Source organism: Lepisosteus platostomus, chromosome 15 (genome assembly GCF_059453375.1).
Source record: "Lepisosteus platostomus isolate fLepPlt1 chromosome 15, fLepPlt1.hap1, whole genome shotgun sequence".
Lineage (NCBI taxonomy): Eukaryota > Metazoa > Chordata > Actinopteri > Semionotiformes > Lepisosteidae > Lepisosteus > Lepisosteus platostomus.
The window spans coordinates 27,294,441-27,317,161 of record NC_142625.1 but is presented as its reverse complement, the minus strand read 5'-3'; the positions used below and the strand labels follow the sequence as shown (position 1 = coordinate 27,317,161).

The window sequence follows — 22,721 nt, the reverse complement described above, 5'->3', positions numbered from 1 at the left end:
TTGCATTCATAACCATTTACACAGCAGAGCGTTTTACAGCAGCAGCAGTCTGCATGAAGAACTCTGCTCAAGGGTACAACAACTGTGTCCCATCAAGAATCTGAACCTGCAACCCTTCCAGTTAAATCCCAAATCACAGGTCCACACTAGCCCATCAGGCCATGTTGGGGGAAGGAAGCCAAGCCCAGATCCTGAACTAATATCCCGCCTTCCTTTCTCAACACGCTGTGAGACCTCTGGTGTCGGGGGTCCTTGTCTTGCACTACAGAGCTGTTAACGAGGCGTGTGGGGAGCTGCTGGTAGCCCCACAGCTGAAGCCGGACGAAGGTAGTGGGGTGACCTGGATCGCCTTGGCCTGCTGGGCTCGCGACGCACGACAGCAGTGCTCCTGCTCAGCTCCGAGGCCCCGAGACCCCGAGACCGCTGCGGCAGGCTAAATCCTCCCTTCACTCTGTTTTGCAGGACAGGCATGTGGCCTGGGATGACTCGGTCCCTCTGAGCTCATGACTTGCACCCTGAGCCACGGTCTGTGCCCATGCGGTCCTGCTCCTCTCAGGCTGTGATCAGGACTCGGAGGCACAGGGCTGCACGCTTGGCGCTCGTGGTGCTGAGGAGCTCATAGTGCTCCTTCTTCCAGAACACAGTGAACTCTAGTCCCCGGCATTTACTGCTACTGCTTCACATCTGTTTAGAGAAACACTGTCCCCAGGGGTTTCCTCAATTGTGGGGGTTCTTAGGCTTTACTTGTTTTTGATGTATTTTTTTGCTCTCTAACATATATTTTATGTAATTTTTACCTGGACACCACAGTTACAGACAGAAGAATTAAATTAAGGCTGTTATTTTCAGATTCAACTGGAAAGCACCATTTGTGCTCCTAAAAAAAGAGAGTGGACTTTAACTGTCACTGAATGTAACTGACAGAAAAAAAAAATCTGTAAAAATGCCGAGCTCCAAACTAAAACCTTTGAAAACAACACTGAAATATCGAAAGCAAATAGGTAAACTAGAGGTAATATGATTTTCACTCTTCCTCTAATATTTGTCACCGAATTAACCAGTAGCACGAGTATGTAAATACAAACGGAACAGCATGACCGCCTTTCAGCGACGCGCATGTGTGACCTCGACACACAACCCGATCTCCTGAACCCAAACATGCGAAGTTGCTCACTGACAACTATTATTAAATCAGCTGTGCGGATGCTCCTATTTTTACAGTGCAGCATGACTTTTTAGTTTTAATGAGGTGAGACATTAGATATAAATAGAGCATCATGTTCTTCCCCAGTGCTGAAAATAATGAACTCATGGCGAAGCAATTCCCCCTGCCTAAAACCTGTGAAAAGCAACAGGTGTGCGCAGGGTTGCCATGGAGACAAGTAACCTGACACCAGGGTTTGGGAAGGCTTGTTCGGCCGGGCCAGCCGGCGGGACCGCTGGGGTACTAACCAGCCCGCTCTCGGGGGGTGTCAGGAGACTAGGAGAGCAATGTGGGGAGAAGACCGAAGCGAGGCTTCTGATTTAGGGGAAAAAAGAGCTCGGTGAAGCCCCCTCTCTTTACAAACAACTCGCAACCTAGTTTTCGTTTGAGTGCCTCCAGGGGAAGTGCAAATTGCCAGAAGGAAAAAAGAAAAAAGAAAAATCCAGGTCAGAGATGGCTTCTGAAGATAGGCACTTTTTCATTTTTTAAAACAGTTTTTTTTCCTTCAAAGCTTTTCAGCACAGTTTTACATACTATACATTCTGACCATGCAGGGTAAACAAAGTGCCTTGGTCGCCAAACAACCCGAGCCCGAGGAGAGAGAAGAGATTGAAAGAAAGAGGCTTTAGCGCCATAGACGAGGAAAATACGGTTACAGGCAAACGAGTTCATCCAAGAGAACACGGCTAAAAATAATAACATAAACACCATTTATTTGTAAAAAGTAAACAATATAAATCTTGTTTTTGATACTGAAACATTTATAATTAAGATTAGGTGTATTAATATCGCTGTGTGCACATACAGTACTAACGCGCTAGTCAGCTAGTGTATGAATAGAGGCGGTGAAGAAATCAGATCCTTAATATATCAGCGACACCTGAAGACAAAAGGCAGAGCTGAATACTTACTGGTTTTCTCCACTAGGGGGCGAGTTTTGACAAATATCCCATCATTCGACGGTCTCAGATCGCAGCACACTCAATCCAAAAAGAAATCTGTTTAATATTAAACCCAGACCTTAATAATGATAGCAATCGGATACTGTTTTGATCTCCAAGAGACATATGTCACTATATCATGATTGTAAATCAAAATCAGTCACAAGTAATTCCAAAGTGTTTCTACACCTTACCTGAGGGTTATTTCTGAAACCACCTTTTCAGTTCATTTTCCATTTTTTTTTCTACAGCATAAGTTTATTATGTTTATTAGTTATTATGTTATGTTAATCTGATACACATACTGGGTTTTGGTTATGTTTAAATTGCTTCATCTACAACCAGTCTGAGTTGTAACCAGTTAGATACACATGAAGTGAAGGGTCTCTGTTTGGAGCTGAACGTCCCTCGTCACACATCGCTTGACTTCTGTTGAAGACATTTCTGGCATTTGTTTGTTTTGAACTGTCTGGATAATCAGAATTCCTTGTTTTACCTGGAGGGCTTCATTCCGCGTGACATTTCACCCCCAGATTGTTTGTAGTTTTTCCACTCCGGTTAAGGAGGGAGTTTTCCCATTCCTGAAGGAGCTTGTGGAGCAGCTCCCACACACTCGCCAGCCGCAGGCCGCGCTGTGGCAGTGGCGCCTCGATGTGGTCATCCCCAGCGGGGTCACTGTGTTGCTGGGCCCTGGGCACAGTCTTTCTGAGTGACAGGAGATAGCTGTTGCTTGGCCACATCAGTCAAATCTAATGGTTTTGGGTACCACAGCACCAAAATAGGGTAGAAAACTCAAATAAGCCAAACCTATGTTCTGTATTGCAGAGCGAGACATCTGTTACAGACATTTATAAGGACTGAGGAAAGGTAGTTTATTGCTCTGAGCAAAATCTGCTTTTTTTTTGTCTTTTCTCGTTTGGCCAGATTGGCAAAAGGCAACAAAGGGAACAAGATTTGTATCTTTATGCTCGTGAATTAAATTAACTAAAGCTCGGAGAGCATGAAGTTAGCCACTGATTAGAGCAAGCGCAGTCCTGATAACGACAGCCTCATGAACAAATACTTTCCTAATGTAGGCAGTCTGACTGTTACCATTCAGAATAAAAGTAATAAAATTAAAGAGATTTTGGTCAATACTTCTTTTGTTAAATTATCCAATATGGGAAGAAAACTGAAGAATTTGGGACAGTAAGAGTTCTGGAAAGATGCAATCAATATAACTACTTCCCCAAGCAGGCTATCCCAGGAATAATGACATTTGATCCATAATGCAAAACTGTGACGTTGTCCAAGTTTTTCCTAGTCAGTGACGATATTCCGATAGCAGATCTTGCTGAAGCCAAGTGTGTTGTAAGAGCTGGTAACACTTTGCCTGACAGCAATGAAATTCAAAAGCAGATGCAGTTGGCTGGGAGTGAAGCTGATAGTTTCATGGGAGCTGTTGATGTACGATCTTTGATGTGTGAAATTGTAAAAGTATACAAATGAATTTTCTATGTACCTTTTTACAATTGTTTGAACATATCAGCTTTGCAGATGTGCGCTTATGAAGCGACACATGAACATATAATAGCATTGTATTGCTATACAGTCAATTACACCTGAAGTATGGAGATGCATATTTGCTGATACACCTCCTTTATTTAAAATAAAAATAATGCAGTTTTAGAATTGGCTTTAGTCATGTTCCCAAGATCAACAGGGCTTGACTGCATTGCACAATCCAATGTTTTGTTAACTTCTTGAAAGCACATGAGCACCCTTCCAGAATCAAGACACCAAATTTTTGTGTCACCAAAATGTTTTCAACATTTGGAACTTTTCTAGTACCTGTATTTGACTTGGCTTCTGAGAAGGAATTTAATATAAAGTTTTTTAAACTGTTCTGACTATGAAAGACAAATAATTAAAAGCTCTTTATCAAAATCTAGGAAATAAAGCAATATAGACGTTTTTGTATTTTCTTACTTAACACATCCATTTGCATTTCTAGTTATTTGGCAATTATAATGCATAAGTATGTAATGTTTTTTTTTTCTTGTCATAAAGCAGAAATATGTGAAAATTCCATTTTTTTCTGTTCTTTTTCTCTGTACAGAACTGGAATCCTTGTCTGCCTCAAGCCTGCAAGGGTCATTGATCTGTTTTTCCTCTGTCAGACAATCATAACACACCTACTTCTGCATCCTCATTACACACAACTGAAGCAATAATGAAGACATATGTTTCTGCATGAGAAAATTATCAACACTTACTTCACAACATTGAATATGTTTCTCTACGGACTCGGCATAACTCATATTAATAGGGCAGGCTGGGCCTCTCGTTTATTTTGATTTATTTCCAGAGCGCTCTGGCTGCTGTTCAGGAGCAAACGCAGGGGACTCGGTGTCCTGTGGGTAATCCGCCACCCCACGTACGGAGAGTAGCCGTAGACACAGCCCCATTACGGCAAATCTCGTTCTTTTCATTTCTCTTCAACATGAGCAAATAAAACGCTTTTTGGTGCTGAGTTTGACGGCTATTTTCAGAATATCAGGAGCGACATGCCGTTCTTGTGTGGTGAGCAGGCAATCGCAAGTGATCACAGTACATGTTGCACTGGTGTGTCATGGTCAACGAGCTGCCTTTCTGTCACGCTTTCCCCATCTGTTTACAGAGCCCTGCACACAGATCCACACCCTTTCAATGATGTCCAATTAGGTTGAATTACAAAAGATACACATATTTTTGAAGTGAATATATTTAATCAAAATTTGAAGGGTCAAACTGTTTATGTTTATGGTGAAAGAAGTTAAATGTCAGAAGAAAAAATGTCGATCGCAGATGTATTGGGCAATGTTTGTGCCCATTCTTGTTTGTACACTTGCCTGAGCTCTGCCCAGCTGGTTGGGGATTGTTGATGGAGCACAACATTCAAGTCTTGCCACAGATTTTCTATCAGATTCAAGGACTTTGACTGGGCACATCAGCAGTGTTCTTTATCGTCTTGTCAAGCCATTCTGGAATAGATTTGGCAATGTCCTTTGGGTTATTGTCCTGATGAATTATACATTTTCATTCCAATTATAGGTCACCCAGCAGCAGATTTTCTCCTATGACTTGCCTGCACTCCCCTCCCGGTCTTGACAGGCTGATGAGAAGCACTGTGCTGCCACCTCCATGCCTGACAGCTGGGATGGTGCTGACAGGGTGGTGCACCGTGTTGGGTTTGTGCCAAATGTAACGCTTTGCACTTAGACCAAAATGTTTCAGTTTTGTCTGGTTGAAATGTAAAAACTTTGCTGTACCACTTAAACGTTTTGCTGCCAAGCCCATGTGAGATTTGCCATGGTTTTCCCATACAGGCCAACGTTGTGGAGCAGAGGAGATATTGTGGACTCATGGAGACCCACCCTTCCCACCGAAGTCTTTCAGATTCGCCACTGGCCTCATGACAGCGCCTCTCATCAGCTCAGTCTGGAGGGGCAGTATCACCTCCTTATGATCCACTTCACCGCGAAGACCCATCTTCTGAGCTCTACCATTCATAGCTCAAGGGTTTAGCTATTTGAAAGCTCACAGGACGTCATTATTGAATCTTTGCTTGAAATTACCAAATCAAACTCCTCTCATTTGAAACCTTTCTTATGGTTCTAATTTTCAACACAACAGAAGGACCCTACTAAGACAGATGTATTTATTCTGAAAGGATGTGAATAACTATTATTGCAAACAGACAAAGGCCATTTAACTAATTGTGAGATCTGTCAAAATAATTTTATGCACCTAAACTAACTTACCGGGGATAGACAATAAGGTCTATACATACAGTACATAGTATCAGCATATTAGATATTTATTTTTCTTTGTAATCTCTGTTGATATTTAATGTTTTAACCCTTAAAAAGTTCAGTTTGAGCATTAAAGTACTGATTAAATATTCACCTTAAAATGTGTCCACATCAAAAAATGGATACCACAAAAGGTGGAATTGACTCAATAGAAAATTTATTTTTCAAACAAGCTAAAAAAAAGAATGCAACACTAGCAAAGAAAGTGGTTAAACTACAGTTAACTTTTTTGTTAGCATTTTTCATTTATATCAGTTTTTATTTATGTTTTGTGAATGCTGCCATTTTATGCTGGTTTTGATCATTCATAAAGTGCAGTGATGTAATGAAAAGCAACTAATAAACTATTTGCTCTCTACACATACATTTGTTCAATCACATATTTAATATTTAAACAAAATCAAATTCACAGAATGTAGCTTTTAAGAACTGTGAGTCTGCAGCAGAAGGTGGCAACGCTGTCCTAGATCTGTTTAACAACCATTCCTTTGTGTTTCCATTTTTGGTCTTAAAAAAGAAGAGCTCCAGTTTTTAGACAGTACATTGAAAGAAACTAAATATTCAATCACATAAGAGGGCTATAAACTCAATATGCACTGCGCATTGTTTTGAAAAAAGAACGAGACAAGTGGTAAATATTTCAGAAGGGTTTGTAGAGACTACTTGTGTGTATTCATCCATTCCATGCTATATAATGTTGTGCAAAGTCATTTAACCTGAATTGCAAAGATGAAACTGTTTTTCTTTATGTTACATAAATTCTGTCGGTGAAAAGTGAATATTCCTGTCCTACATTACAATATTCTGCAGTGATACAGGGTCTGCAATGCTACGTACAGGTCAGGTCACATTCTGGAGACCCCAGATACCAGCCAGGCAAATGAATGCTGTGCACAGATACAGTAACGAAATCCAGACAAAGTGCCAAAAACATGCTGTCAGTGCTGGGTTACACCTTTTGAAACAAAGAAAGGACAGTTAAAAAAATTACATGCATATCTCACTATATTTAGAGATCTTCAAAAATAAAATAAAATCATTTAAAAAAGTCCCACGATTCTGTAGAACTATTATGACTACAGAATGGAAGTGTACTGTACAAAAGATAGAGCTCATTCATGAGTCTCCATAGAGTACCGTCAAGCCAGTGCCGGAAAATAAACTGAACCGCCATGGAGAGTCTTTGTTAATTCCCATGTATCACAAAAGCCCTGGGCCGGCGGTGTGTCTCTGTTCTTGTCTGATGCTACTACATCACAGGCTGAGCACGTGAGACGCTCTCGGCGAGTTTTGTACTGTACTCATATACAATCAGCGTTCGGTTGAACTGGACCCGCAGAGTCAGGGTTCTGCAGCTGTGAAGTGGCTCGGGCTGAGGGCACAGGAGTGGCGCTGGGCAGCTCTCCTGGTTCCACCCCAGTTCCTGCCTGCGGCCTCCAGGACCTGCCGAGCACCGAGCGAGACCGACTGACGCCCCCGCGGAGTGTGACGGCCGCTCGCGCCGCCTCCTGTTCAGAAGTCGGCGGGCCGCACCATCATGGTAGTGGAGCGCAGGGAGTAGCTGGGCCCGCGGAAGTGGTGCCACTTGATGCCGTTCAGCTTTCTGATGTTGTGCCCGGCTGGGTAGTACATGCCATTGAGATTGGAGAGCCCGCAGGCGTCAAACCACCAGCCTGAAACAGAGCACCAGGGCGGGAGACATTAGTTCCAGGACACGTCCTCTCGGCTCCATTAACATCCCAACTGCACACCAGAGGCTGCGTGGAAGCATGGCTGGTTCTGTGACAAAGTGCACAGGGCACACCGGAGGGCGGCGGCTGCGCACTCTGTTACATGTGTTTTCTAATCTGGAGCTGGTGAGGACAGAGGCCTGTCAGAGCTCTGCTGTGAAGGTCAGACACAAGGCTGACATATTAGACTAAAGAGAAACCCAAACGCTCAATAAGCACTCATCTTGAACAGTGAATGAATGCAGTTCCTAACACTTTACTCATGAAACTAAGCTCTGGAACATTTCGTGAAATGTGCTCCGAGGCCTCAGAGAAGCAAGGCTACGGGACTGTGACTGACAGGACAGAACGGTGGAGTCACTGTGCTGTATTTCTCCATGTGGTTGGTCCAGTTATGCTTCCACGAGATTCACCCTTTATCCACCTTGAGTTCAGCGGCCAGGCCCTGGATATCCGGCACCCTAGCTGCCCTGAAACTGCTCTTCTCTGAAACAAGGGCGAGGGGATTCTCCCTTGTGGCCACAGTGGCTCTCTGCTTCTTCCTGGGGAAAAGTTCCTTGTTCGCCGTATGAACCTACTGTGCTTACAAGTGCTACGGCATTAAAAGCAAGGATGTCTTTCGTGCACTAAAAATATTTAATAGCTTATATATTTTCAAAGCACCCAGTAATCACACTGCAAGAACCTCCCCTCCCCATAACAGAGATACCATATAATTCATCACTGATTATTTTAATACCCTTTTACTCGGCTGTTGTTTAACTTGGATGAAACAAGTTGAGTATTATTTTTCTTTTTTCGCTTTAAGAGTTTTGATTATGAGTTACTATGCAAACACCGCAAATCCTTCAAAAGGGTTCCAGCTGTGTGAGAGCAATTAACTGCAGCAACTTTCAAAAGCTATCAGAAATCAGAATATTAAAAACCTATTAATCCCAAGGTTGATAGTGGGTCAGTTATGTTACTCCTTCTGCTGAAGAGTAAATATTCTTGATTGTAGATCCCTTGAAAGGCAATAAAGTAATTAGAAAGTTGGATTCCTGGTATGTTTTACATAACTACTAGACAAGGGATGTTTGCGGGAGATCATAGCTTTGTAGTAATTCTTCTAGAGTCATCTTCTTAATACTGTGCAAAACATATTCTTTCTGTCAAGGGATCATGCCCTAACGTTTAGACTTTATTCCTGAATTACTCTAAATCTCCTGTGTGCAGACCAAAAAACATTGTATAATGCTAACAATTTTTACATTATGTAATTAAGAAGATTGGCCAGCAACTCTTTTCTTATTAAAAAGTAATATTTTGGATGGTTATCTGCGGTACATATTGTTTTAGATTTCCCCCAGAATATTAAACATGACTGCTGCATTTTAAGCTGGACATACAGAACAAATCATTTAAAAAAAACATCATAGATGTTTACAGTTAATATTGCTATTCTGAAAATAGTGTTTTAAAATATTAAATCTCAATCTACATCTTAGCAGAATGTATCAGTCACGCTGTCCGTATGCAGTTTACAAGGGCACCTTGGCACACAGCTGCCCACAGAGCAGCGCTGCACACTGCTAGAGTTTGCTCTGCACACCCATCGCACGCCCCTGAAGGAGCTGGCGAGACGGCAATCTGCCGAGAGAAAATGTCAAACCACTCAAAGCTGCTCTTCCCAGCTTTGCATAGCACAACCATCCGATTTCCTGACTCTGCTCAAGCCTGCTTTTTATGCTATAGGAGCTTCTGAGTGCATATTCATCAGAGGCAGCACAGGATTCTTGTTTCTGTTTATTGATCCGTCTATTTCTCTCTGTCTTTCTATGAAGAAAAGCATGCTCTTGCTTCATGGGTTTATCTTTAACATTTCATATCAATGAGTTTGTACAAGAATTCCTAACTGGTGCATCTTACTGCACTGCTGCTCTTGCAGGGTCTTGCATTGAAGGCATCAGTGCTGGAGCTGTGAGGAGGAAGATACTGTAAAGAACTGCTCCAGGTGCACTACAAGAGCACAGTTCACTGTAGTGAGCGCAGGTGGAGGTGCTTATGGACCTGCACCAGGGGACACGGTTGTACTTGTGCCTTCTCGTGTTCCCCAGTTTCCTGCTTCACCTCCTTGCCCTGTGCTCCTCTATGATTCCAACATGCTTAAAGAGCCTCTCACCGCCGGTCAGCATAACAGCACACTTGCACAGGCAGTTATCGTTGTCCGAGTCTCGTGTGCTGAAGCTGGTGCTGTGGGCCCCCAGGCTGCTGTGCTGTCCTGCTGTCCCGCTGTATCCCTTCAGAAAGAGCCTGGGAAACACAGAGAGCAGTGCGGTGAGCCCCCCGATTTCGACTCCCCCTTCACCGCAGCGCTGCCTGGCGGGGCGCCCCGCTGCTCCTGCACAATTCCGAGCACTGCGCAGACAGACATGTGGCCACGAACAATAGCCAACTCCAACGCAAGTTTTTTCCCATTCGTTTTTTTTAAAAAACAGAGACACAATTACTGCATTGTTTCTTTTATGTAATTGTCACGGAACGTATTAGAAAAGGGTGGTAATTACTGTAACTGTCGTAAGGAGCTGTGTGTGGTAAATCGGAAGGAGCCCTGTCATATACTCTCCATCCCTGATCCAGAACATGTGCCCAGTGTATTTAAAAATAAAAAAATATGTGCTAATAATATCTAGCTTTCAATATCTAAATTTGTCAGCCACCTCCACTCCACCTGCAATCCCCGGTTACATTTCATGTGCATGATTGAGCACAAATTACATGACAGAAATAGAGTCTACAGTTACACAGCACATACAGCTCCACAGAGCCGTCTTCTGCAGCACTACAGATCAGAGCAGGAGATCAGCTGTCCCCTACAGTATGAAGACTCCCTGCAGGCAAGATGTTTCTCTTTCTCTGCTGGGTTATTTTTTCACCTTCAGATTTAAACCATAGGTGTCCTTTTAAAGAGAGTTTCATATGTGTGTCATTAAAGAAAAACAGGCAAAGAAGAAATGCAACAGTCAGTTTCTAGAGAACACTCAAAAGAACCTTTTTAATGTTTCCATTTGGAAACTGTCGGCAGGGGGCTCACTACCTAACTGACCATAAAAGATCACAGAACATTTCGTTCTTTCACTTGTTAATATGCTCACATGCTTCAGTGGGTTTTAAATAATGTGTATTATGTGGACATTTATAGAATGTATACATTTATAATAATAATTTTTTTGAATTTTCTAATTCAACATTATTTAAGAATCAGAACTGTAAGCAGAACATTTTTTATGAGACTAGATGCTGCTTTATTTGTTGACCTCCCTTAAATTCCACCCGCAGTCTATTCCGAATCTCCCAAATCTCAAAAACACCTGGGTACATTTGGTTAGCTACCGAACCCTGTAACAGTCATGCAAATTACAGCTATTTTTACCTGAGGCTGTAGAGTAATCCTTCGACTGGGCAAAAAGCCTGGTTTTCATAAACCTGATTTAATGATTGAGCAATTGAAATTCAAGACAAGAATACAGAGGAAAAAGTGAATTACAATGGTAATAAATCCTGGTTTCTCAGATTAACAAGCTCAAAAGTACTGTATGCTCACATTCTTTATAATTGCTATATATTTAAAATGCATTTCTATAAATACATTTCTAATTATATGGAATCAGAGTGTTATCATACAAACCTACCTATTATATAGGATTCAATTATTTCAAGCAATACAAGTAAAATGTTTAAATATGATATTCATAATTGTTTTTTATTTATTTTTTAAATGCTTACAAAATGCAATAAACTTCCAGTTTCCACTGAAACATGGACAAATGGATGAAATGAAAACTTTTCAATGAAGATATTTTTTCTTAATCCCTGGGAGGCAAAGATTCTTTGGCTTGTAGCTGCTCAAGGTTTTACAGAGCACAGAGTGTCCAGAGCTCTCCTATAATTTTTATGGAAAAGATGTTTTCAATTATGCCACACAAAGTTTGTTTGATTTTTGATCGATGCTCTTTGCCTGGTGTGTTTGGCAACTGTGCACTGATCTCTTACTTGGAGAGGGGACATTAAGAGCCACCTTGGGAACCCAGCTCTGCCAGAGCAAGAGCTCATAAACATTGTGGTGAACCGGAAAGAGAAACAATGTGACCCGCCACCCTTTGCAGAAGGCACATCAGTAGATGAATTGCACACATATTTACGCGTAACCAGATCTTTACAAAGCCCTCACAAGCTGACACAAAATAAGTCCAAAACAAAGGGCTCAGATTTCTTCTATTATTTGCATTAACTGGTAATTTTAGCCTTTTCATTGTTAGTCACACTCTGCTGCTCACACAGTAACCTGGCAAAAACGTGCACTCATGCAATGGCAAGAAATCTCTCCCAGTTGCACGAACTGAGGGTCATGCTTCCTGGAGCTGCCGGAATATCTGCTGAGCAGGGCTGGACTGGAAGGTGCCCAGTGTAGCTGCTGAGCAGGGTTTGGTTGGAAGGAGCCCCAGTGTTGCTGAAGCACAAGAACTGCTGCGGGCCTTGCTGAAATGAACTATTGCATACCTGTAGTGCTGCTTCTCGCTGCCCAGCTGAAACCTCTCATATTGAGAATACGGCTCGTTTCCCTCCCAGTCAAGCAGCCCAATCCGCAGGGAGTAGGAGCCCTGGTTCGTTAGGAGGTGCACTGCCTCGTTACCCAGCCAGTACTCCCCTGAGAGATCGCCGAAGCCCTGCGGGTGAAAAAAAGGTACCTGTAGCAGTCCCTAGCCAACACCCAAGTCAGAGTAGAATGTGTAGAGAGAAATAAATGCCAGTTAATGACAAGGAATGCCTGACAAGTAGAAAGCTTTGAGTGAATTGCTGCTGGCAATACATACAGTACTTCATCCTAGCAAAGACATCTAAGGCCTTTGCACAACACTGTAGATGAAACACAATTATGTTATATTTTAATAATATTTGTCTGTGTTACTCTGTATAATCACTCCAGAGCTGCAGAGTATAAAGAATGTCAAAACAGTTTGGAATTTCCAGAGAGATGCCATTGCAATTTTTACCCCTGCTCTGATGTCACTAGCCATCCTGAATGGACAGCACTGCTCCCTTGGTGCCATGTTGGCAGTTGGTCTGCGTGTGATACTCAGGAACTGGCACAGAGACAAGCAGACTCTGATGGGAACTAGGAGCACAACTGCTTCATTTCATCTGACGTTTCAGGCTTAAACTGACATCTTACTCTGTGACAGAATAGATATCAGAAATAGTCAACCCAGTCCAACATTAGTTTGCATTAAAATCTGTGTGTCCAGTATGAATATACTCTATACCATGGGTGAAAGAGCTGAAAAACTGTAAGATCTGATGTAGCTGAGTAGTAATCACCATTTTATACTCTCTCCATGTCTTCTGGAAATCAACACTGCCATTGATTCTGCGCTGAAACACTGTCCAACCACCTCCACTGGTCTCCATGTCACAGAATACCTGCACGCCAAATACATGACTGTCACATAACACAACTATGTGATCTGCCCATTGTAATAATAACAACCTTTGCTCTTACATATTGTAGTAAAAAATTACTGTACGCCTTTTAAACATTAGTCCAACTTGATGCAGCGACATATAAAGGAAGCCGCAAAACAGAAATAATCCCAAAATTTAAATTTAAAATTTTATAGTTAGCTTTTAGCAGTGACATTGGTTTGAAAACATACTACATATATAGTACAGATACGGTACATAATTAAGTTTCTTAAGGGATTTCTTTCAATCCCATGACTGGCATATATTGGCTATTTATATGTTATATTATTCCTCCTATAAAAGGGAAGGTCAGTCCCTTTTCAGGCCATCCTATAAAAGGGAGCATGCAAAATATTTAAATATTAAATGCATCATGAAAGGAAGAAACCATGCAATAAATGTGTTAATAAAAGACGGGTACCTAATTGATAGTTATCAGGGGTTTTTTTTTGTTTTCTAAAATTCTGAACAAGGACATCATACATTGGTCTGACCTTGATAGGCTCTGACATGTTGGTAATGTGGATCGTGTAGACTCCACTGACATTGTGCCCTGCTCGGTAGGCTTCCGCGCAGTCTCGGAAAATCCTCTCTTCCATCTTCAGAGTCACTGTGCAAAAACAGAACACCCCCTTGGCATTAGCAACAGCAGAAAATGAACCCATTAAAGCACAGGTACGAACTAAGTACTGTCAGCATTCAGCAAAGAGAACAAGAGCTTTAGGTTAGGAGGGATGAACAAAAACTTCACCCCTTAAAACAAATGTTCCCTGAAATGCTAACGAATCAGTTAATGAGACAGTAAGGGATTTTAATTCAGATTAAAAAACTCAAATGCACATTTTTACTTTAAACATACATTACTGTACAACAGTGTTTCTGTTTGTTTTTGCTTCATGTTTGTATCTGTTTTCTGTTTGCTGACAGAAGACCTGTTGGATCTGTAGTTGTACGGCACAGTCATATTTGTTTCGAAAGTTAATAACCATTCGTCAGGCCTTAACTGAAAACAGTTGTATTCCCTGTGACCAGAGCTGCTCTGTAAATGGCCGTGAACGCACGCTCTAAGGGGTTTGATTCGGGGATCATGGGGAAGGTACCTAAAGCACAGAAATGTCTGAAGTGGATCCAAGCCTTTCTGAGCCTTAATGCTGAGAAATTCTTTTTCAAGAGAGAAGGCTATGAAGATCCAAGGGCAGTGACGATCACAACATCCAACACTCGGAAGTGTTAAGATTGAAACTAAAATCAAGACCATATTCATATTTTCAATGTTAAGTTCTCTTGCTATTGTCACAGGTTTCCCCTAGTTTAGGTGCCAAGTCCATGGCATTGATGCCAAATCGCATAGGAAGCAGTTTGGTACCAAGCTGCAGAGAAAGGTGCAAGACAGCACTGCCCCTGGCAGTGCCAGCATTCCTGCTGCCGAGCTGGCAGCTCTGAGAGAGGTGGGAAACTGGTGGATGGATACAGATCTCTGTTTTGTAACATTAAAACAAGAAGGTCTCACTAACACTCTCAAGCAAGAGATCACCATTCTTCTGAACTCTCAGTACCAGACTACCAGACTGCTTTCCTTAGCTAACTTTCATTTTTTCTGTACTGAACTAAATTGCATCAACAACATATATTCCAGTGTTGTGGAAATTTTTGTGGTAGTCTGCGTGGTTACACATGAGGTTAGTTTATTTCAGTTCTATAAGAGTAGCCAAAGTGTCACAGGTTTCTCCTTGTTAGGTGCCATTCCATGGCAGTGGTACACTCTTCTGGTGTATAGAACTTGTCTGAGGTTGTGGATGTCCCACACAACATGTTCTACAGATACTGTGTGTGATGGAATATTCAGATGATTCAGCATTGTCAGCAGGACCTGAGAATCCCTGGTCAGTAGCATGTAAAGTTACCTGAGTCAGCAGAGTGAGGAGAGACCTGAGGCAGAGTCAGTTACCTGAAGCTGAGTCATCAGAGTGAGTTACCTGAGTCAGCAGAGTCTGAGTTACCTGAGTCAGCAGTCTGAGTTACCTGAGGCTGAGTCAGCAGTGAGGAGGGACATGAGGCTGAGTCAGCAGTCGGAGTTACCTGCACCCAGAGACGCCAGGCTGAGGAGGGTGTGAACAGAGTCCATGAGCTGCTGCTGCTGCCTCTGCAGGACGGTGTTGTTGGTGCTGGCAGACTGCAGTTGTCGCTCCAGGGTCTCGATGGCAGTGGTCTGCCTGACCACCAGATGCTGCAGCCTCTCCTTCTGTGCCTTCATGCCCTCCAACTCAGAGCGGTGCTTCCTCTCCAGGTCCTGCACCTTGTTCTCCAGCAGGCTGGAACCACAGAAAAACATTTGTTCACAGTGCCTCTTGGAGTCCACTTTTAAGCTAGCCTGTTCAAAACCAGAGCCACTGGGCTTTTATTTTTTGCTTTGCTTGTGTTAAAATAAATGTGTTCAAGCTGTACATTGTACAATTGTCCTTCTAGTGACCCATATTTGTTTCATAGATACTAGTGTAGAAAGGAAATATTACTTGCATTTAAATGTGTTTCCAGTTAGATTGCTAACTAACGGGGGGAACGGGACTCCATATGGACAGGCCACTGCGGGTGGGATCACAGGAAGACAACTTTGTTGCTGTCATCTCACTGAGCAGCCCTGTGAACTCATTCACGCTGAAATTCCATTTAAATTATATTTTTTGTCAAGGTGAAACAAGCAGGACATTTCGATTAAGACAGGAAATATATATTTTTATTAATATTATTTAATTTGAGGTATTTCCAGTCTTAAAGCAGTTTGGATTTAAATCTCTCTCCTACCTGTTTTTGTCTTGAAGCTTCGAAATCTCACTGATCTGCATCAAGAGTTGCTTCTCCAGTTTGTGGGTGGATAAGGAATTCTCCAACAGCTGGATCTCAATCCGGGAAGTCTGATTCATAACCTAAATCCAAAAAAAGGAGATTTCAGGCCCACGCGTTGTGGTGCAGATCCCTTTCTGCTAGCTGGTGAACTTTCTCCAAGGACAGACTGGATGAGATCCTTAGATCAATGGGTAACTAGATGGCCCATTAGCCCAATGAACCAGTTGGCCTACTCGCATCTGCAACCTTTGTCATGTTCTTTTGTTATGAAAGAGAAACCTGAAGCCAGGAAAGCTTCCTGGCTTGGGATCACCAGTTGCTGGTTTTTGCTGTGCTTTTCTATGCAGTCTGAATATGGAAGTTAAAAGGTATTGAAGAATTGACACAGTATTGACACAGAAATATGATGTTGAATTTCTGAAAGAGGTACAAAGAGAATCTGTGTGGAATCACAACCTGCTCACATAGAGTATAATCCACAATCCTCCAGATTTCAGCAGAAGGAAATCAAGTTTTTATATGAAGAACTGTTTAAGGTTTGGACCACACAAGCCTCCTTCAGAGCACATTACTAATGGTTCTGCAATAATATTTTATAACCTGGTCTATTTTCGTATTTAAAGATGATTTATTATTATTTCAATGAACAACCACATTTAAATCAATTAGACACAGAGTCCAGCAGATTCCTGGCAATAGCCAGCAGTCAAACTGAGAGAGTGCCAGTAATAATGTTTTGAGGAAATAAAAAATCTACAACAAAAAAAAAGAATTTATCCGCAGTTACCCACTGACAGTATTGCAGCTCCACGCTGTGTTATTACTGGGTTTGGCTTAGAGCAGCTGTGAAACAAGCAGTGGAAGCACTATTTATTAGGTGCTAAGAGGCCTTGGTAGAATCCTATGACATGGCGTAATTCTGTTCTATTGCACTGATCTTGGGGCAATGTTAGGTTTTACTGCAACACTTCCTAATTGGCTTCAAAAAGAAACAAAGTGCTGGCTTAACTGTTGAGTTTCTTCATCCATCTGTACAGTTCTTATAGGACCAGTTGTATTTATTGAGCGATTCACCCATAGTTGGCCATAAGTAGTCATTTACTCTCAGTGTTGATTTACCCCGTGCCCAGTAATCAGGCAGGCTGTCTTTTCCTCAGCTGCCTGGTGTCAAGGCATGGGTGGGCGTGAAAGGAGTTGCCCTTACAAAGGTTTCTGATCTCCTAGTCTGATTCAGTCTGACCATTTTTAACGACGAGAGAATCGTTTAGAAAACGTCATTCCCTAAACAACAGGGGACTTCTGTTGCCCAGTCATTACTGAGCAAATGACATTCACAGAAAACAGATTTTGTTATAGAGTTTTGAAAAACATGCCATTCTTTTTTACGTGTTCTGGTGATGATTGTAATGAGGAAAGTGACACTGGTTGCGTTGTGCCTTGGAGGTATGAGAAGCATAGAAGTCAATCTCTCCTCTGTGTGGCTGTACACGTAAATTGGACTGGTAATAAATCTGAGCCTATATCTCTTACATTGTTTACACAATGTTTCTATGCATTTTCAGAATGCCAAAGCTGTTGCAATGCTCTCATCATGCATGGTGCCCCATAGGGAACAGTCAGGAAGGCTGCACCCAGGTGCCTCTGGGGTTAAGACAGCTGCTGTACCTGTGCCTCCACCACGTTCAGCTTGCGTGTCTGCTCCGCAGTCTGGGTCAGCAGGTTGGTACCGATCTCCAGCATGGTAGCCGTCTGGTTCTGCACTGCGTGGGCCTGGATCTGCACCATCTCTGTCTTGATGTTCTCCTGGATGTAATTCTCCAGCTGTTGGGTACAGAGATGAGAAACCTTGATGACGATGAGAGGGAACAATCAGGAAGCCAGCCACAGGCAAGCAAGGAAGTCTGGCCAAACAGCTTCATGACTTACTTTTGTGATGACATTGTCTTATGTTATTTTCTATGTATTTTTCATTTTACATACAAAGCAATTTTTTGTCTAGCTACTGTAAGTCCTTAATTGCAGTCTGTGCATGTGAAACTCCTGTTCAACATCATTTCAATTACAATTACAGATACAGAGTCTCTGTCAAAGTGCCAGTGGCTTCACAAGGGAGATTAGAATGGGATCACCTGTTGTTTTGCAGCTCTTGTGACACATTAACTGGCATGTTACAGGAGTGTGAGTACCTGTATTTACCTGCATTTATAAGACAAATACATGGTCTAACTTATAACAGGGCAGAACATCCTCTGTACCACTTTGGAAATACAGGTACAAAAAGATTATTGCACCTTCAACACACACTGACAGCTCTTTTCCTGTTCTTTTCAGGTCAGAAATGTGTTAGCTGGGTATGCAGAAAAAGTGAACTCTTGTCTCAGAAAACTTCAAGTCTCCAGAGGATTAGAATTTGGTCTCCTGCGGATAATTAAAATATTAGGGGCTGGTAGTTTTTAGGTGTCCCGCTCCTGAGTCCTGAGTCTTGATAGATTTGTTTGCCTTTGGAACACGAGAAAGAGCGATTCGAGGAAAGGAAAACCCTGGGGTTTTGGCTATGTTAATCTCTCAAAAATAAACACTCTATCCCAGGATATCAGCTCAGGAACAGGAGAAGTTAAATTTATCTCAGAAGAAATATACAGTAAAACAAATTCCATATAAAAGTCATTCCCAGGCACTCAATAGTGAGTTTTACGTAGTTTAAAAAGTCAAATGTAGCCATGGTATCATAGTAACTGCCCTTAAGTATGAGAGAAACCACAAAAGCATAGCATAGTTAATCTGTTGTTCTGCTTAAGATTTTCAACCCCATCTTCTTCCAGACTGACTGCTTCTCTCTAATTGTTTTCATTTTGTTTCATTTGCCTGTGCTGTGCCCTGCATTAGGTATGATTTGAATGCGCTTAACAGTTCAAATATGCTAGTTTCAATCCTTCATCCCCTTGAGTTCCTTGAAGAAGAGATGTTCAAGCTTATTCACAGTGAGGTGATGTTCGAAGGGGCTCAGGGCTGCAATATGAAAGTATGACACCTCCTTTCTGTGTTTAAAGATAATATACTTGGTCCATTTACTGTAGTTTACTGCTGCTGCTGAGTATGTCACACACTGCTGTGGTCACCTTAAATCAAACATTTAACAGCTTATCTGAGCAAAGGTTATTCATTTTCCATTGATGGAACTGAAGTAGTTTAGTGTTAAAAACAAAACAATTGCAGTTGAGAAAATAAATTAAGAAAAGAAAACCCATTTTCCTATTTGTTCCGGTAAACTTTCACTGTGAGTTTTAAGATCTGGCTCTGTCTAAAACTGTGTTTTCAACTGTCGGATTTCACAGGTTTTCACATTTCACAGACCTGACTGAACACTGTCATATACGAACAAGACATGTAAGAGATGCCGCTCTGCAACTTCAAGGCGAGAAAGAAGCAAGAAATACAAATGCTGTTCCTCATGTCCATTCCCCGAAGACACTGTGCGCCTTGACCAGCTAATTGACCCTCGCTTCCTGCCTTTGGACTAAAATTACACAGGACGTGCCCATGGTACTAGCTTGGGAACAGAGATATGGTTTTTAAAGGTCTGTTTCATTGCTGTTAACTTAAACCAGATGCCTAGGTCTCTCTGATCCTTGCACCTAAGGCCAAGCATGACAAGAGAACAGGGTGTTTTCTCAGTGCGAGAAAAATTACAGATCTGGAAGGAAGGATCAGTAATACTCATCACAAAATTTTTTCATGGGTTCAGTCCTGATAGGAAGATCAGGAAGATATTGTTTAAGCATTCTTCAGTACAAGAAGGTAACAATGAGCACAACAGGCTGAAAACGAAACTTAAAATAAATACAGGCAAACGGCTTCCTGAGCCTATGTTAAACACTTGGTCCATTGTTCTCTTTGAAAGTACTTGACCGTTATTGTAATGAGCATGCTATTGCTTATTAACACGGTTTCTCATTTTAACAAAGCTTCTCTTCAGCTTTTATTCAGTGCTCTGTAAACTCTGACACTGCATTGCATCCTCTAAACTGTTTCTACACGTTATAGAGGCCCCCAGACCTGTGCACACCCCAGATACAAGCTCGGCTGCCTTTATTGAATTGTATTTGGTGAACCATCCAGAGCGCAAGTTCTCACAGATCCTGCCAAACATCTCAACCCTGCAAAGACAGACAAAGTGCCACAAGGCTGCGGACCCTGGCTGGGCTCTGTCCTGCACATCGGAGCAGTGAGATGGAGTTTCTACTTTTGTTCACCACCCATCCTCACAACAGCAAAAGTCAGATGAAAATCTGGTGAAGTAGGAAATCGATGCTGTGTTTCGGAGCTCAGTATTTCAATAGCTATCTCTGATACTTTGTAACATGTGTGCGCTGTGCCACTGTGCACTGTATCACTGTTCCTTGAGAAATGAGGAGCTCTGCTTTCCACTGAGAGAAATAAAAACTTCCTGTTGTATCTTCTTTTGACTCTTCTCCAACATCACTGCAGCAGCTAAACAATTTTAGACCCCCACTCCTCCACTGCTTGAAATGAAATTTCCAAAAATAATTCAGAATCGCCCAAGGCCTTGGCTGTTGTATTATTTATAATCCGAGTGGGTTAAAGCTCCTTTTCTTAATCCATGAAGTTGAACAGTGAATCAAATTAGAACCATTAATTTCCTATTTCTAATATGAATGCAAGCTTCTTTCAGGTGAAGGGTTTGTCAGTTTTCCTGCAGTAAGGACGGCTGGAGCACCATGAGTTGTTGAATATACCCAGCAGCCAGGCCATGTGGTGGAGGAGTGGTGATGGGGTTTATCGGCCAGGTGGCCTGCTGCTGTGTGCTGAGTGAAATTCCTTCTCCTGCAGAACACTGTGTCAATAGGTACAAAATGCTGTGGGTAAAAGCCTCAGCAAGAAAATAATCTTCCATTCTTTAAAACTATCAAGAATATGAAAGATCCATTTCCATTGGGTATTTTATTCATGGAGTAGGAAAGCCGGGATATTACTCTGCAAATTACAAACTGAATGGAAAACAAAGGTTGTCAAAAAATTAACAGTTTTAACTTGCTGTTTTGAGACTTACTATACAGTGGGCTCCAAAACTTTTAGTCTGACGACCAGCTTTGTGCAGATAAGCAAACTCAACTCAAAACAATGTAAATATTAGCATTTGCTTAACACAGAATTTAGGGACTTTCATTTGCTGTTTTCAGTAAAGCACACTCTTTCTGTGCTGAATGCGAGCTATCTGTGTCCTGAATGCAGGAACATCTGAATCACATTTTCTAGCAAGACTCTAAGCTGCTGCCGAGTCTATTTAACGGGATATAAATATTGTAATGCTGATACCCATTTCCAGTCCAGATACAGTGCTTGTTTTCAATCTGTTGCTTTCGAGCACGATATCTGGCATTTGACATTATCAAGAGACGTGGGGTCCTGGCTGACATTTTCATTGTCTTTGCCAAGTTTTCAATGACTCTAATCCTGGATATCAGGGGAGTGGGAAGAGGAGATTAGGGCAAGGCAACAGCAGGAGGTCAGAGGGAGGATAAAAGGTGTTTTTTTCCAAAATGATTGAGCCCAGGGTTTACACTGCCTTACAGTACAAATGGCCTTTTTAGAAATAAATCGAGACATAGGGTCATACACACATGACCAAGGGGGTGTGGAGGACCGTGAGGAAGAGTATAAAGGAAAGTGGAGTCAGTGTCTTTTCATTGGGAGCAGGGAATAGGAAAATAAAAAGGAATGGGAAAGGGAAGAAGAACAGGAAAGGGGAAAGGATTGCAGTTTTTAACTGTGAACAGGGTAAGGAATTGGAATTTAAACAAGAATGGGAAAGAGAATGGGGGAATGGAAATAGAAATAGAAATGGGAGAGGGAATGGGAATGGGAAAGGATATGATGCATTTTTACTGAAGTGTACTATGTTCCTGTGAGGCAGGCTGCAGCTACTCCTGGTCCTCAGTCCCAGTTTCCAAACGCATTGTTGCTACTTCTGCACCATTAACTACACAGACAGAAATGTGCAATAGAAATGGCCACTCTATATTCAAAATTCAACATTTTCTGTTATTTTCCCCAAGAATTCAATGTTACAACCCTTGTCAATTTGTGACAAAACTGTCACGACCGCCAGCCTGACCAGATCAACCCACAAAAGAGCTAACCAGTTCCTGCAGCGGGTTGATAATAACAAGCACCGCCACACGTGTTAACTCATCACCACACGCCCTACCGTGCGCCAGGCAGCGCTATTTAAGCCATCCGAACCCACTTCCTGCTACTCGGTATTGAGTCTTCTCTTAGAGAGCTCTACCCCACCTATGTTTGTACCTCGCTTACTATACTATACTATACTATACCTACTATACTCTTTTGCCCCTCAACCCCTCAACCTTGAACCTCGCCTACTGATTTGGATTGTATGCCTCTCTTTGTGTCTCCTGTATTTTGAACTACCTTTTGCCTTTCAACCATGATCTCGCCTGACGTTTCAGACCGTACGCCTGTTTCGATATTTACCTGCTCCTGCGTCTGCATAGGAGCCGCATACCCATTCACTGGGGACTCTTTACAAAAATGTTTTGAAAAGACTCATTGTACATATGTCATATTCTGCATGTACTGTATACCCACGGTACTTACAAACTTGGAATATACTTGATCTTACGAA

At 42.0% G+C, this 22,721-nt stretch overlaps 1 protein-coding gene across 1 annotated transcript in view; it reads right to left on the bottom strand.

Moving 5' to 3' along the window:
* Positions 1–6,118: 6,118 nt before the first annotated feature.
* The window catches only part of angpt4 (angiopoietin 4), a 33,729-nt gene continuing 17,126 nt past the window's right edge, over positions 6,119–22,721 (bottom strand). The window contains exons 2-9 of the mRNA XM_088607950.1: positions 17,720–17,875; positions 16,013–16,134; positions 15,290–15,522; positions 13,705–13,820; positions 13,067–13,168; positions 12,248–12,414; positions 9,870–10,000; positions 6,119–7,651 (exon numbers count right to left, since the gene is read on the bottom strand). Coding sequence (XP_088464076.1) covers positions 7,491–7,651; positions 9,870–10,000; positions 12,248–12,414; positions 13,067–13,168; positions 13,705–13,820; positions 15,290–15,522; positions 16,013–16,134; positions 17,720–17,875 — 1,188 coding nt within the window. The 3' untranslated portion in view covers positions 6,119–7,490. The remainder of the gene's footprint in view (positions 7,652–9,869; positions 10,001–12,247; positions 12,415–13,066; positions 13,169–13,704; positions 13,821–15,289; positions 15,523–16,012; positions 16,135–17,719; positions 17,876–22,721) is intronic.